At 40.3% G+C, this 16,135-nt stretch overlaps 3 protein-coding genes across 3 annotated transcripts; all 3 read left to right on the forward strand.

Moving 5' to 3' along the window:
* The first annotated feature begins 3,002 nt into the window (after positions 1–3,002).
* On the forward strand, positions 3,003–4,337 carry LOC139469387 (uncharacterized). The gene is made up of 3 exons (XM_071251550.1): positions 3,003–3,090; positions 3,279–3,407; positions 3,724–4,337. Exons 1-3 carry the CDS (start codon positions 3,003–3,005, stop codon positions 4,335–4,337), a joined length of 831 nt encoding a protein of 276 aa, XP_071107651.1.
* Positions 4,338–7,789: 3,452 nt separating this feature from the next.
* LOC139469259 (uncharacterized) lies at positions 7,790–9,081 on the forward strand. Its single transcript, XM_071251401.1, has 3 exons — positions 7,790–7,877; positions 8,066–8,194; positions 8,471–9,081. Exons 1-3 carry the CDS (start codon positions 7,790–7,792, stop codon positions 9,079–9,081), a joined length of 828 nt encoding a protein of 275 aa, XP_071107502.1.
* A 4,862-nt stretch (positions 9,082–13,943) lies between these two features.
* On the forward strand, positions 13,944–15,183 carry LOC139469300 (uncharacterized). Its single transcript, XM_071251439.1, has 3 exons — positions 13,944–14,031; positions 14,208–14,336; positions 14,573–15,183. The coding sequence occupies exons 1-3, from the start codon at positions 13,944–13,946 to the stop codon at positions 15,181–15,183; spliced, it is 828 nt and encodes a 275-aa protein (XP_071107540.1).
* The last annotated feature ends 952 nt before the right edge of the window (positions 15,184–16,135 follow it).

Below are 16,135 nucleotides of genomic sequence, written 5' to 3' on the forward strand. Positions count from 1 at the left end.
GCCATCGAAAATAGACTTCGCGTATTGTAGTTATTAGGGATCGAACTCTGGGTTTTAGCATCAAGAGCTAACGCTTTAACCAGCTCAGTTAAACCTAATCAATTCATTGCAAGAATACAACATATTTTTCATTACATTTTTATTCAACATGATTAGATAATCAAAGAACTGTGTGATTGGTGAGGTACATACCCTTAAGTACTATTTTGTTTGTTTGTTGTTTTACGCCGCACTCGGCAATATTCCAGCTATATGACGGCGGTGTGTAAATAATCGAGTCTGAACCAGACAATCCTGTGATTGATATCATGAGCATCGATCCACGCAATTGGGATTCGATGACATGCATCAACCAAGTCAGTAAGCTTGATCACCCGATCCCGTTAGTCGCCTCTTACGACAAACATAGTCGCTTTTTAAGGCAAGCGTGGGTTGCTGAAGACCTATTCAACCCCGGATCCTCATGGGTCCCTTAAATACTAGCCTTGGTAACAGTTGAACTGATTGTTTCACTAAACATCAACACTATCTATCGTAAATAAAAGAGTTAAAATCCTTTCCATAATCATAAGAAATGTCTGCTGAAAGCCGAGTCCATTGTACGATTCCGACTATATCTTTAACGTGATTGTGAATTACATGTACTATCAAATAGAGATGACACCAGGTGTTCGCCAAAAGGTGAGCCTATCCTACCCTACCGGTGGCACTCGTCACACACACATGGAAAGGCAAGTCAAGTATTTGCCTGAAAGACCACAGGAACATATGATACATGCCAGAGTAGGGAATTACGTCGGACATAATAGGGAGAATAGGACAAGGAATCTAGGGAAAGGCATCGTTTGGAAAATATGGCCTGGGCCTCGTCCAACAAAGCAATATTAATGCTACGATTATCGTAAGTCCATGTTAAAGTAAGGGAGTTGCGGTAGTCCTAGTGCTAAGATCGCTTTGTGAAACGAGGCCCTGGACTTATGTACAGGAGGATCTAACAATATTGTGGAAAAACATAATTCTCATTGGGTGAATTGATATCCACATTGTTTAGGTCAATGTACTCGTGTGTCATTCAAGTTAACTCCTCTGACATTCGCAGACAAAAATCTAAAGCACTATAAAAGTTCACTAATATGTATTCAACAATCTGAGACATTGTGACCGACAGACACATAATACTGTAGAGTTGGGCTCAACACCGCTTCGAACAGCATTTCAGTTATGTCACCCCCTGCCAGTATTGTGTGGGAGAAACGCCCAAAGTGATGCAGGTCTTAGAAATTTGTCACTTTGGTGAAACCCACGAGCACGGCTATGAACCTGTGATTCGAACCCACGATTATCGGATTCTATCACGAGTGGATAGCGAATTGCAACGCCTTACACAATCGGCCACCCGTACCCCACAAGCGTCTCTTTAAGAGCTAAAGATCCAGGTTGTATTGTTCATTGGAAACATTACAAACTGTGTGATAATATAATTCATTCGAAAAGTAGATAATGGTCAACATATTCCGACAGAAGGATCTATATGCACATTATTTATGATGGATAAACGTATTTCCAGTAGCTAGACAATAAATCTTCCAATGTACCAAATACATCAAATGTTCTTAGTATCTTATAATTTTCAGTCATCATTATCAAGTTATCGGTTATCGGATGTCCGTCTAACGATGTGAATATATAGACAAACAGCTGTTTCACTGCCAACAGTTAAGCTTTGTCGTAGAATGAATCTATGAATGAAGTGAATGTCTGTTCTTTTTTTCAAAAAGCTTTGACGAATTTGGAACTATTTCAATTACCAAAATAGAAGTATACCTCAAGACGAGCTTCGTTGTTCAACGCCATCTTTTATTCAACCCAAGGGAAGTCACTCTTATCGGCAAAGACTAACGGGAGTTTCTCCCCTGGACCGTTCCCTAATTTACTAATATATAATTTCAAAATGTTGAAATTACAACTATAACCATCAGAACAAAGTTACATCAATTGAAAGTAAACTTCTTCTCGTGTAGATGCAAAATATGAATTAAAAACAAATATCCTGTGATATATAATTTTTCCTCGCCCCTGTGTGTTCCGAAAGCATATAACCCACCTCTAGTATATTATTTAGGAACAATGTTTCAATTTTTGTTGCAATTTCTTGGTGGTAATTTGGAACATTATTTACATTTTACATAAGCAGAGTGGAATCCTCCAGACTATTATATGGTGCTGACAAACCAAGAACTAACGACCAGAGTAGTCTGTATATGGAACGTCTAAGAAGGACGCATGTCTGCACAGCATCTTGCCGCGCCCTAGACAACTGGTCCATTTCCTATAATCATGAACTACGAGACAGTGTCGTCAAAAAAGGAAAATTTCCAAACTTTGGGACTATACATTCATAGACATGCCGTTATTTAACTGAAATATTGTTGAAGGTGGCGTTAAAACTATCTCACTCACTCATTTTACCTGTAACACCGAATGTTCTTTTCAACGGCCAATCATTTATTTGAAACATTTCAATTTGGTGCTGACCAAATTATATCCCTGTTGCTTTCCAACACTGATGACAGTATCACATAGCTCACAATATAAAAATAAACCTCTTCCGAAAACGAAATTCATTTGAGAAAAAACATGAAAAAATAGACAATACGTTTTACTGTTTCTGAATTAAGATTGTTAATTATCTTCTTAATATTGGCCCATGATATGATGCTTGTTTTGAAGAAAGTAACGATTTTATACCAAAGAACAAAGAGCATCTAATGATGATTGTATGTTTCGGCTGATGTGTAGCAATCGGAACACACTCAAAACGAAATAAACCGACCTCTTCCGAAGGTACTTCCACCGAACGGACGACAGCGAAATCTACCGACTAGACATAGCTATGACGTCATTAGATGATATTGTGACGTCACGCCATTGTCTGACATTGTCTCAGCAAGCTACAGCAGCACTGCATTACGCTCTTCATTTATCGAGATTATCGAAGCATTATGCCAGTCACAAGACGTCTGACCGAGTCCGAGTGTGAGGGCTTTGATTCCGAGGTGGCAGAGTGTTTTTCACGTACAGAACCGACAGGTGTGTGCCGTTATATATAATAACAGAGTTCAACCCTACAACTTCTGTTTCAATTGAAAAGTGTTTCAGAATCAGCCACTGTATTTCTACCACTTCCTTAATTTTATACGTAGATATATATCCGGCATTACTTTCACACTTGCTAGTTTAATTGACTCAATACTAAATCCGATTCTTTTTTATTTCAGAGTTTCATGATTCGGTTCCCAAACACGTCACAATAAAACCAAGACCAGTCGCAAAGCGTCTGACCGTGTCCGAGTGTGAGGGGTTTGATTCCGAGGTGGCGGAGTGTTTTGCACGTACAGAACCGACAGGTGTGTGTGTGTGTGTGTGTGTGTGTGTGTGTGTGTGTGTGTGTGTGTGTGTGTGTGTGTGTGTGTGTCTGTGTGTGTGTCTGTGTGTCTGTCTGTCTGTTATTCTATGGCCGTCTGTCTGTCTGTTTGTGTGTGTGTGTGTGTTTGCCGTGGGTGCTTTCAACTATCATATCCCTGCAACTTCTTTTAATAAAGTCTGTATTTACTGTAATTTCTCTGCCAGTTTATCTATTTAACACGGTAAATGTATACGTGCGGATGTTTAAGACTTACCATAGAGTTGATTATATACTAAATTCGATTATTGCAATTTCAGAGTTCCACGATTTGGTTCCCAAACACGTCACAATAAAACCAAAACCTATTCGTCCCGAGCCACCATTCCAATGGGACTGTAGTGAAAAGGACAAACAACTTGGCAAAGAGCTCGAACTCCACATGCAGCTGACGGCTGTCCTGGTTGAGGTGGACATTCTCCGGGCTGACCTACGAGATGCACGACTCCGTTCCAAATGTCTGAAACTGAAGAACCGGCATCTTCGGAGACAAGCCAGACAACTCTCGGAGGAGAAAGTCTCCCTCAGGGAGCAGGTGGATCGCTTGATGAAAGAGGTGGACATGTTGAGAGATGAAAGACTGTGTGTACATTCAGGAGAGGGAGAGGGTGTTGGACTTGTTCAGAGGTCAGGGGCTACACAGACCACGCGCTTTGACCACATTGTCCAGTCAAAGAATGACATACCTCGTGAACAGGACAAAAGGTCAACAAGAAGACATCATGAACTCTCTCAAAGTTGTCTGTCATCAAAGGAACATATGTCATCAAGCACAACCAATTTGATCGAAACTTGTTATCAGAAACAAAATGTACAAAAGTCAAAATCTTTCTTTCGCCGTTTTACAAAACTGTTCAGCAGAAACAAATGTTAATGTTATTTAATGTTCATTTTGTTGATCAAATAACAATTGTTATAGTTTAAAAGCAATGTCTTTGTTATTTCTTTCCAACTGTCTGTGTCCAATAGCTGCAAGTTATGTTTGTTTGTTGTTTAACGCTGCACTAAGCAAACGTCCAGCTATATGACGACGGCCTGTAAAGTCAGTGATTGATATTGTAAGCCTTATGATACGATGACACACAATCAACCATGTGACCGAGTCTGACCACCCGATCAGTTTGTCGCCTCTTACGACCATCACAGGTTGCTGGGACCTTGTCTAACCCGGAATCCCCACGGGGAAACACAGACACAAGATATCTATCAACATTAATATGTAAGGCATCAGTATCATCACACTTCACGAATAAGCCATACCGTTCATCCATCCATGCATGGGTTGAGTGTGACATTGCTTCATTTTAGCAATGTTCAAACAATATCGGGGCCATCGAAAATAGACTTCGCGTATTGTAGTTATTAGGGATCGAACTCTGGGTTTTAGCATCAAGAGCTAACGCTTTAACCAGCTCAGTTAAACCTAATCAATTCATTGCAAGAATACAACATATTTTTCATTACATTTTTATTCAACATGATTAGATAATCAAAGAACTGTGTGATTGGTGAGGTACATACCCTTAAGTACTATTTTGTTTGTTTGTTGTTTTACGCCGCACTCGGCAATATTCCAGCTATATGACGGCGGTGTGTAAATAATCGAGTCTGAACCAGACAATCCTGTGATTGATATCATGAGCATCGATCCACGCAATTGGGATTCGATGACATGCATCAACCAAGTCATTGAGCTTGATCACCCGTTCTCGTTAGTCGCCTCTTACGACAAACATAGTCGCTGTTTAAGGCAAGCGTGGGTTGCTGAAGACCTATTCAACCCCGGATCCTCATGGGTCCCTTAAATACTAGCCTTGGTAACAGTTGAACTGATTGTTTCACTAAACATCAACACTATCTATCGTAAATAAAAGAGTTAAAATCCTTTCCATAATCATAAGAAATGTCTGCTGAAAGCCGAGTCCATTGTACGATTCCGACTATATCTTTAACGTGATTGTGAATTACATGTACTATCAAATAGAGATGACACCAGGTGTTCGCCAAAAGGTAAGCCTATCCTACCCCACCGGCGGCACTCGTCACAATTGAAAGGCAAGTCCAGTATTCGCCTGAAAGACCACAGGAACATATGATACATGCCAGAGTAGGGAATTACGTCGGACATAATAGGGAGAATAGGACAAGGAAACTAGGGAAAGGCATCGTTTGGAAAATATGGCCTGGGCCTCGTCCCACAAAGCGATATTAATGCTACGATTATCGTAAGTCAATGTTAAAGTAAGGGATTTGCGGTAGTCCTAGTGCTAAGATCGCTTTGTGAAACGAGGCCCTGGACTTATGTACAGGAGGATCTAACAATATTGTGGAAAAACATAATTCTCATTGGGTGAATTGATATCCACATTGTTTAGGTCAATGTACTCGTGTGTCATTCAAGTCTAGTCCTCTGACATTCGCAGACAAAAATCTAAAGCACTATAAAAGTTCACTAATATGTATTCAACAATCTGAGACATTGTGACCGACAGACACATAATACTGTAGAGTTGGGCTCAACGCCGCTTCGAACAGCATTTCAGTTATGTCACCCCCTGCCAGTATTGTGTGGGAGAAACGCCCAAAGTGATGCAGGTCTTAGAAATTTGTCACTTTGGTGAAACCCACGAGCACGGCTATGAACCTGTGATTCGAACCCACGATTATCGGATTCTATCACGAGTGGATAGCGAATTGCAACGCCTTACACAATCGGCCACCCGTACCCCACAAGCGTCTCTTTAAGAGCTAAAGATCCAGGTTGTATTGTTCATTGGAAACATTACAAACTGTGTGATAATATAATTCATTCGAAAAGTAGATAATGGTCAACATATTCCGACAGAAGGATCTATATGCACATTATTTATGATGGATAAACGTATTTCCAGTAGCTAGACAATAAATCTTCCAATGTACCAAATACATCAAATGTTCTTAGTATCTTATAATTTTCAGTCATCATTATCAAGTTATCGGTTATCGGATGTCCGTCTAACGATGTGAATATATAGACAAACAGCTGTTTCACTGCCAACAGTTAAGCTTTGTCGTAGAATGAATCTATGAATGAAGTGAATGTCTGTTCTTTTTTTCAAAAAGCTTTGACGAATTTGGAACTATTTCAATTACCAAAATAGAAGTATACCTCAAGACGAGCTTCGTTGTTCAACGCCATCTTTTATTCAACCCAAGGGAAGTCACTCTTATCGGCAAAGACTAACGGGAGTTTCTCCCCTGGACCGTTCCCTAATTTACTAATATATAATTTCAAAATGTTGAAATTACAACTATAACCATCAGAACAAAGTTACATCAATTGAAAGTAAACTTCTTCTCGTGTAGATGCAAAATATGAATTAAAAACAAATATCCTGTGATATATAATTTTTCCTCGCCCCTGTGTGTTCCGAAAGCATATAACCCACCTCTAGTATATTATTTAGGAACAATGTTTCAATTTTTGTTGCAATTTCTTGGTGGTAATTTGGAACATTATTTACATTTTACATAAGCAGAGTGGAATCCTCCAGACTATTATATGGTGCTGACAAACCAAGAACTAACGACCAGAGTAGTCTGTATATGGAACGTCTAAGAAGGACGCATGTCTGCACAGCATCTTGCCGCGCCCTAGACAACTGGTCCATTTCCTATAATCATGAACTACGAGACAGTGTCGTCAAAAAAGGAAAATTTCCAAACTTTGGGACTATACATTCATAGACATGCCGTTATTTAACTGAAATATTGTTGAAGGTGGCGTTAAAACTATCTCACTCACTCATTTTACCTGTAACACCGAATGTTCTTTTCAACGGCCAATCATTTATTTGAAACATTTCAATTTGGTGCTGACCAAATTATATCCCTGTTGCTTTCCAACACTGATGACAGTATCACATAGCTCACAATATAAAAATAAACCTCTTCCGAAAACGAAATTCATTTGAGAAAAAACATGGAAAAATAGACAATACGTTTTACTGTTTCTGAATTAAGATTGTTAATTATCTTCTTAATATTGGCCCATGATATGATGCTTGTTTTGAAGAAAGTAACGATTTTATACCAAAGAACAAAGAGCATCTAATGATGATTGTATGTTTCGGCTGATGTGTAGCAATCGGAACACACTCAAAACGAAATAAACCGACCTCTTCCGAAGGTACTTCCACCGAACGGACGACAGCGAAATCTACCGACTAGACATAGCTATGACGTCATTAGATGATATTGTGACGTCACGCCATTGTCTGACATTGTCTCAGCAAGCTACAGCAGCACTGCATTACGCTCTTCATTTATCGAGATTATCGAAGCATTATGCCAGTCACAAGACGTCTGACCGAGTCCGAGTGTGAGGGCTTTGATTCCGAGGTGGCAGAGTGTTTTTCACGTACAGAACCGACAGGTGTGTGCCGTTATATATAATAACAGAGTTCAACCCTACAACTTCTGTTTCAATTGAAAAGTGTTTCAGAATCAGCCACTGTATTTCTACCACTTCCTTAATTTTATACGTAGATATATATCCGGCATTACTTTCACACTTGCTAGTTTAATGGACTCAATACTAAATCCGATTCTTTTTTATTTCAGAGTTTCATGATTCGGTTCCCAAACACGTCACAATAAAACCAAGACCAGTCGCAAAGCGTCTGACCGTGTCCGAGTGTGAGGGGTTTGATTCCGAGGTGGCGGAGTGTTTTGCACGTACAGAACCGACAGGTGTGTGTGTGTGTGTGTGTGTGTGTGTGTGTGTGTGTGTGTGTGTGTCTGTCTGTCTGTTATTCTATGGCCGTGTGTCTGTCTGTTTGTGTGTGTATGTGTGTTTGCCGTGGGTGCTTTCAACTATCATATCCCTGCAACTTCTTTTAAAAAAGTCTGTATTTACTGTAATTTCTCTGCCAGTTTATCTATTTAACACGGTAAATGTATACGTGCGGATGTTTAAGACTTACCATAGAGTTGATTATATACTAAATTCGATTATTGCAATTTCAGAGTTCCACGATTTGGTTCCCAAACACGTCACAATAAAACCAAAACCTATTCGTCCCGAGCCACCATTCCAATGGGACTGTAGTGAAAAGGACAAACAACTTGGCAAAGAGCTCGAACTCCACGTGCAGCTGACGGCTGTCCTGGTTGAGGTGGACATTCTCCGGGCTGACCTACGGGCACGACTCCGTTCCAAATGTCTGAAACTGAAGAACCGACATCTTCAGAGACAAGCCAGACAACTCTCGGAGGAGAAAGTCTCCCTCAGGGAGCAGGTGGATCGCTTGATGAAAGAGGTGGACATGTTGAGAGATGAAAGACTGTGTGTACATTCAGGAGAGGGAGAGGGTGTTGGACTTGTTCAGAGGTCAGGGGCTACACAGACCACGCGCTTTGACCACATTGTCCAGTCAAAGAATGACATACCTCGTGAACAGGACAAAAGGTCAACAAGAAGACATCATGAACTCTCTCAAAGTTGTCTGTCATCAAAGGAACATATGTCATCAAGCACAACCAATTTGATCGAAACTTGTTATCAGAAACAAAATGTACAAAAGTCAAAATCTTTCTTTCGCCGTTTTACAAAACTGTTCAGCAGAAACAAATGTTAATGTTATTTAATGTTCATTTTGTTGATCAAATAACAATTGTTATAGTTTAAAAGCAATGTCTTTGTTCTTTCTTTCCAACTGTCTGTGTCCAATAGCTGCAAGTTATGTTTGTTTGTTGTTTAACGCTGCACTAAGCAAACGTCCAGCTATATGACGACGGCCTGTAAAGTCAGTGATTGATATTGTAAGCCTTATGATACGATGACACACAATCAACCATGTGACCGAGTCTGACCACCCGATCAGTTTGTCGCCTCTTACGACCATCACAGGTTGCTGGGACCATGTCTAACCCGGAATCCCCACGGGGAAACACAGACACAAGATATCTATCAACATTAATATGTAAGGCATCAGTATCATCACACTTCACGAATAAGCCATACCGTTCATCCATCCATGCATGGGTTGAGTGTGACATTGCTTCATTTTAGCAATGTTCAAACAATATCGGGGCCATCGAAAATAGACTTCGTGTATTATAGTTATTAGGGATCGAACTCTGGGTTTTAGCATCAAGAGCTAACGCTTTAACCAGCTCAGTTAAACCTAATCAATTCATTGCAAGAATACAACATATTTTTTATTACATTTTTATTCAACATGATTAGATAATCAAAGAACTGTGTGATTGGTGAGGTACATACCCTTAAGTACTATTTTGTTTGTTTGTTGTTTTACGCCGCACTCGGCAATATTCCAGCTATATGACGGCGGTGTGTAAATAATCGAGTCTGAACCAGACAATCCTGTGATTGATATCATGAGCATCGATCCACGCAACTGGGATTCGATGACATGCATCAACCAAGTCAGTGAGCTTGATCACCCGATCCCGTTAGTCGCCTCTTACGACAAACATAGTCGCTTTTTAAGGCAAGAATGGGTTGCTGAAGACCTATTCTAACCCGGATCTTCATGGGTCCCTTAAGTACTCGCCATGGTTACAGTTGAACTGGTTGTTTCACAAAACATCAACACTATCTATCGTAAATAAAAGAGTTAAAATCCTTTCCATAATCATAAGAAATGTCTGCTGAAAGCAAAAATTGTATGATTCCGACTATATCTTTAACGTTTTTGTGAATTACATGTACTATCATATAGAGATGACACCATATGTTCGCGAAAAGGTGAGCCTATCCTACCCCACCGGTGGCACTCGTCACACACACATGGAAAGGCAAGTCAAGTATTTGCCTGAAAGACCACAGGAACATATGATACATGCCAGAGTAGGGAATTACATCGGACATAATAGGGAGAATAGGACAAGGAAACTAGGGAAAGGCATCGTTTGGAAAATGTGGCCTGGGCCTCGTCCCACAAAGCAATATTAATGCTACGATTATCGTTTGTACATGTTAAAGTAAGGGAGTTACGGTAGTCCTAGCGTTAAGATCGCTTCGTGAAACGAGGCCCTGGACTTATGTGCATGAGGATCTGGCACTGCTATGGAGAAAACATAATTCTCATGGGGAGAATTGATACCCACATTGTTTAGGTCAATGTACACGTGTGTCATTCAAATTTACTCCTATGCCATTCACAGACAAAAATCGTATGCACTATACAAGTTCAATAAAAGTATTCAATAGTCTGACACATTGTGACCACACGTAATATTGTAGAGTTGGTTTCAAGGGCGCTTCAAACAGCATTTCAGTTATGTCACCGCCTGTCAGTATTTTGTGGGTGAAACGCCCAAAGTGATGCAGGTCTTAGACATTTGTCACTTTGGTGAAACCTACGAGCACGACTATGAACCTGTGATTCGAGCCCACGATTATCGGATAATAACACGAGTGGATAGGGAATATTGCAGCGCCTTTGACAATCGCCCACCCGTACCCCTAAGGGTCACGTTAAGAGCGAAAGACCTAGTTTGTATTGTTATTGCAAGTATTGCAAACTGTGTGGTAATTAAAAAAATACGAAAAGTAGATAATGGTCAACATATTCCAACAAAAGGATATATATGCACATTATCATATTTATTTATGATGAATAAACGTATTTACAGGAACGCTAGACAATGAATCTTCCAATGTAAAAAATACTTCAAATGTGCTTACTATCTTATTATACTCAATCATCATTATAAAGATATCGGTTTTTATCATATAATGGGTAGGTTTCTCGGCAGGATAAAGCCAACGGATAAAAACGATATCCGTTGGGGTCATATGCGGATAAAGATGCAAATATCAAAGGTCAAGTAGGGACTACTTTCACTGTTTATAAACAAACATGGCGTCATCTGGCGATCGAGTCAGAATTAACCATCGGGAATCTGGATAAACTACAGGGATAATTGCTATCATTATCAAAAGAACAGTCTAATATACTGAAAATCAGTGTCTAACTGTGACGTAGCTAAGGCATTTTATAAGTTTTGGCAACTTTGGAGATATAAATTTCGAAACAATTTTGCGAGGGCACAAGGCCTAGCCAAGCGGGATCAGTAGCCATATCTGTGCTTGTAGACCTCTACGGCTTGAAACCTTCTCTACAAATTAAAATAGTTGGATTTGGGACCAAATATGTTTGAATTGTTACCTTGTTTCGTTTTGTCGCTGTGTGTACATCTGACTACACTTCTTAACATTATGACAGACCGACTGTCAACAACGTCTGACTGTGGCCGTGACGTCTCATAGACTAGGGTTAGAGTAGCTTCCCTTTGACAAAGGGCAGTTACTCTAGCGGACAGACCAATGGATTGCCGCGAAAGGAAAATATAAACCATTGTTGTTTTGCGTATATGTTGCTTCGCCACTGTATAAGAAACGGATTTCAGTTGGAACTATATTGGCTACTATCACTGTCCGACTGACACATCACTTACCCTATGACGTAATATATATTAATGCGCGCATTCCAGGAAAACTCGCAATGTTTCGGTAATGTTTGTGAGAGAGGGAAAGCGATTTTGAAGCACAGAATTAAAGAATGACATTATATGATAAAGAGGTTATCACGGTTGTGTGTTTGGGGATGGTAAATATCCTGTATTAGGAATAAACACTATGTATTTAGCTCGCCAAGGCTCGCTAAATACAATGTTTATTCCTAATGCAGGATATTTACCATCCCCAAACACACTCGCGTGATAACCTCTATTTATCATGTAATGGGTGGCTTTCTCGGCAGGATAAAGCCAACGGATAAAAGGGATATCCGTTGGGGTTATACGCGGATAGAGATGCAAATATCAGAGGTCAAGTTGGGACTACTTTCACTGTTAATAAACAAACATGGCGTCGCCCTTGTCATTCGGCGATCATGTCAAAATTAACCATCGGGAATCTGGAGAAACTACTGGGATAATATCTATCATTATTAAAAGAATAGTCTAATATACTGAAAATCAGTATCTAACTGTGCCGTAGATAAGGCATTTTACAAGGTTTGGCAACTTTGGAGATATAAATTGCGGGCAGTAGCCAAGCGGGATTACTTTCCATATCAGTGCTTGGAGGCCTCTCCGACTTGGAACCTTTTCCACAAATTAAACAGTTGGATTTGGCCGAAATGTGTTCAAATTGTTACCTTGTTTCGTTTTGTCGTTGTGTGTACATCTGACTGCACTTCGTAACGTTATGACAGGACAGGCCGATTGTCAACAACGCCTGACTGTGGCCTTGACTTTTCATAGACTAGGGTTAGAGTAGCTTCCCTTTGATAAAGGCAGTTACTCTCAGACCCCCAAGGGTCTCTTTAAGAGTTCAAGAACCAGCTTTTTTGGTAATTGCAAACATTAAAAACTATTGATAAACAAAGTGAGAATCCTCCGGCCTATTGTATGGTGCTGACAAACCAAGAACCAACGTCCAGAGTATCCTAGCTGCATATGCTACATATGCTAAGGAAGCATGGTTGCACAGCGTCTTACCGTGCCCATGACAACTGGGCCATCTGCTATAATCATGAACTACGAGTCAGTCTAAAAAGGTGAACATAGAAACTGTTCCATGTATTTCTCACTTGTATAATTGAATCAAAAGACAGAGTTGGGAGGATGTACAACTTTCCATATTTCAGCTACTCAGTGTCGTGCATGTAGGTATGAAGTTAGAAGCGATGCTGAGATTTCATCTTTCCAAACTTTGGGAATAAACATTCCTAGACACGCCGTTATTTAACTGAAATAGTGTTCAGGGTGGCGTTAAACCTATCTCACTCACTCATTTTACCTGTAACACAGAATGTTCTTTATAACACCCAATCATTTATTTGAAACGTTTTAATTTGGTGCTGACCAACTTATATCCCTGTTGATTTCCTGCGCAAGAATAGGTGTACAGATATAAAGACAATTGTGAAATGCCCAACCACTGATGACAATATCACATAGCTTACAATATTAAAATATACCTCTTCCGGAAACGAAAAACATAGACAATACCTTTTACGGCTTTTGAATTCAAATTGTGAATTAATGATTTATTATTAGCCCACAATATGATTCTTGTTTTAAAGAAAGTAACGACATTCAACCAAAGAAAAAAGAGCAACTAATGATGGTGGTATGTTTCGGCTGATGTGTAGCAATCGGAACACACTCAAAACGAAATATACCGACCTCTTCCAAAGGTACTTCCGCCGAACGGACGACAGCGAAATTAGACTGGTTCCCAGATCCTCCGCTTGGTGTCGCTGCACTTGTTCCGCTTTCCAATCAAAATCCCTGTCTGTCGCAGGAACGAACGGGAACCAGTCTACAGCGAAATCTACCGACTAGACGGTCGCTATGACGTCATTAGATGATATTGTGACGTCACGCCATTGTCTGACATTGTCTCAGCAAGCTACAGCAGCACTGCAGAACACTCTTCATTTATCGAGATAATTGAAGCATTATGCCAGTCACCAGACGTCTGACCGTGTCCGAATGTGAGGGCTTTGATTCCGAGGTGGCGGAGTGTTTTTCACGTACAGAACCGACAGGTTCGTGTCGTTATATATGATAACAGAGTTCAACTCTACAACTTCTGATTCAATTGAAAAAAGTTTCAGAATCAGCCACTGTATTTCTACCACTTCCTTAATTTCATACGAAGGTATTACTTTCACACTTGCCAGTCTAATTGATTCAATACTAAATCCGGTTATTTTTATTTCAGAGTTTCGTGATTCGGTTCCCAAACACGTCACAATAAAACCAAGACCAGTCGCAAAGCGTCCGACCGTGTCCGAGTGTGAGGGGTTTGATTCCGAGGTGGCGGAGAGTTTTGCACATACAGAACCGACAGGTGTGTGTATGTGTGTGTTTGTGTGTGTGTGCGTGCGTGCGTGCGTGCGTGTGCCGTTGATGCTTTCAACTCGCATATTCCTGCAATTTTATTTGAGACAAAAAGGTTTCTGTATCACCTGCTATTTTTCTATTTTCTATTTCTATTTCTATTTAAAACGGTAAATGTATATGTGCTGATGTTTTAGACTTACCATAGAGTTGATTATATACTAAATTCGATTATTGCAATTTCAGAGTTCCAGGATTTGGTTCCCAAACACGTCACAATAAAACCAAGACCTATTCGTCCCGAGCCACCATTCCAATGGGACTGTAGTGAAAAGGACAAACAACTTGGCAAAGAGCTCGACCTCCACGTGCAGCTGACGGCTGTTCTGGTTGAGGTGGACATTCTCCGGGCTGACCTACGAGATGCACGACTCCGTTCCCAACGTCTGAAACTGAAGAACCAACATCTTCAGAGACAAGCCAGACAACTCTCGGAGGAGAAAGTCTCCCTCAGGGAGCAAGTGGATCGCTTGATGAAAGAGGTGGACATGTTGAGAGCTGAAAGACTGCGTGTACATTCAGGAGAGGGAGAGGGTGTTGTACTTGTTCAGTGGTCAGGGGCTACACAGACCACGTGTTTTGACCACATTGTCCAATCAAAGAATGGCATTCCTCGTGAACAAGACAACAGGTCAAGAAGACATCACGAACTCTCTCAAAGTTGTCTGTCATTAAAGGAACATGTTTCATCAAGCACAACCAATTTGATAGAAACTTGTAATCAGAAACAAAATGTACAAAAGTCAAAATCTTTCTTTCGTCGTTTTACGAAACTGTTCAGAAGAAACACATGTTAATGTAATTCAATGTTTATTTTTTAAATCAAATAACAGTTGTAATAGTTTAAACGCAATGTCTGTTTTTTGTTAAGAACTGTCTGTGTTGAATGGCTACAGGATATGTTTTTTATCTTGTTGTTTAACGCCGCACTCAGCTATATGACGGCGGCCTGTAAAGTTAGGGGTTGATATTGGGAGCAAGTATCGACGCCATATAATTAGGCATACGATGAAACGCTAACCAAATCGCCGAGCCTGACAACCCTATCGTTTAGGTCGCCTCTTCCGACCAGCACAGGTTGCTGGGACCTATTAAAACCCGGAATCCCTGAGGGGAAACATAGCCACAAGATCGATCTACATTAATATGTAAGGCATCAGTATCACCACATTTCACGAATTTGCCATACATGGGTTAGTGTGATATTACTCCAGTTTTAGCAGTGTTCAAGGATCTCCATGTCTTGTACCTATTTGGAATCGAAGTCGGCGTTTTGCCATTAAGAACGAACACTTTAACCACTAGGATATTTTGTTGAACCAAAGTAATTCATCACAAGAGTACAACATATTTTTCATCAAGTATTTATTCAAAATGATTAGATAATCAAAGAAGTGTGTGGTCGGTGAGATACATCCCCTTAAGTACTAGCCTTGTAACAGTTGAATTGATTGCTACATATCAACACTATCTACCGTAAATAAAAAGACAAAATCCTTTCCATAATCATAAGACATCTCTGGTGAAAGCCGAGTCCATTGTACGATTCCGACTATATCTTTAACATAAAGCGACTATGCTTGTCGTAAGAGGCGAGTGACGGGATCGGGTGGTCAGGCTCGCTGATTGGTTGATGCATGTCATCGATCCCAATCGTGTGGATCGATGCTCATGTCAATCACTGGATTCCCGGTCCAGACTCGATTATTTACAGACCGCCGTCATATAGCTGGAATATTGCTGAGTGCG

This window comes from Haliotis cracherodii, unplaced genomic scaffold, assembly GCF_022045235.1.
Source record: "Haliotis cracherodii isolate W230 unplaced genomic scaffold, xgHalCrac1.p SCAF_2, whole genome shotgun sequence".
Lineage (NCBI taxonomy): Eukaryota > Metazoa > Mollusca > Gastropoda > Lepetellida > Haliotidae > Haliotis > Haliotis cracherodii.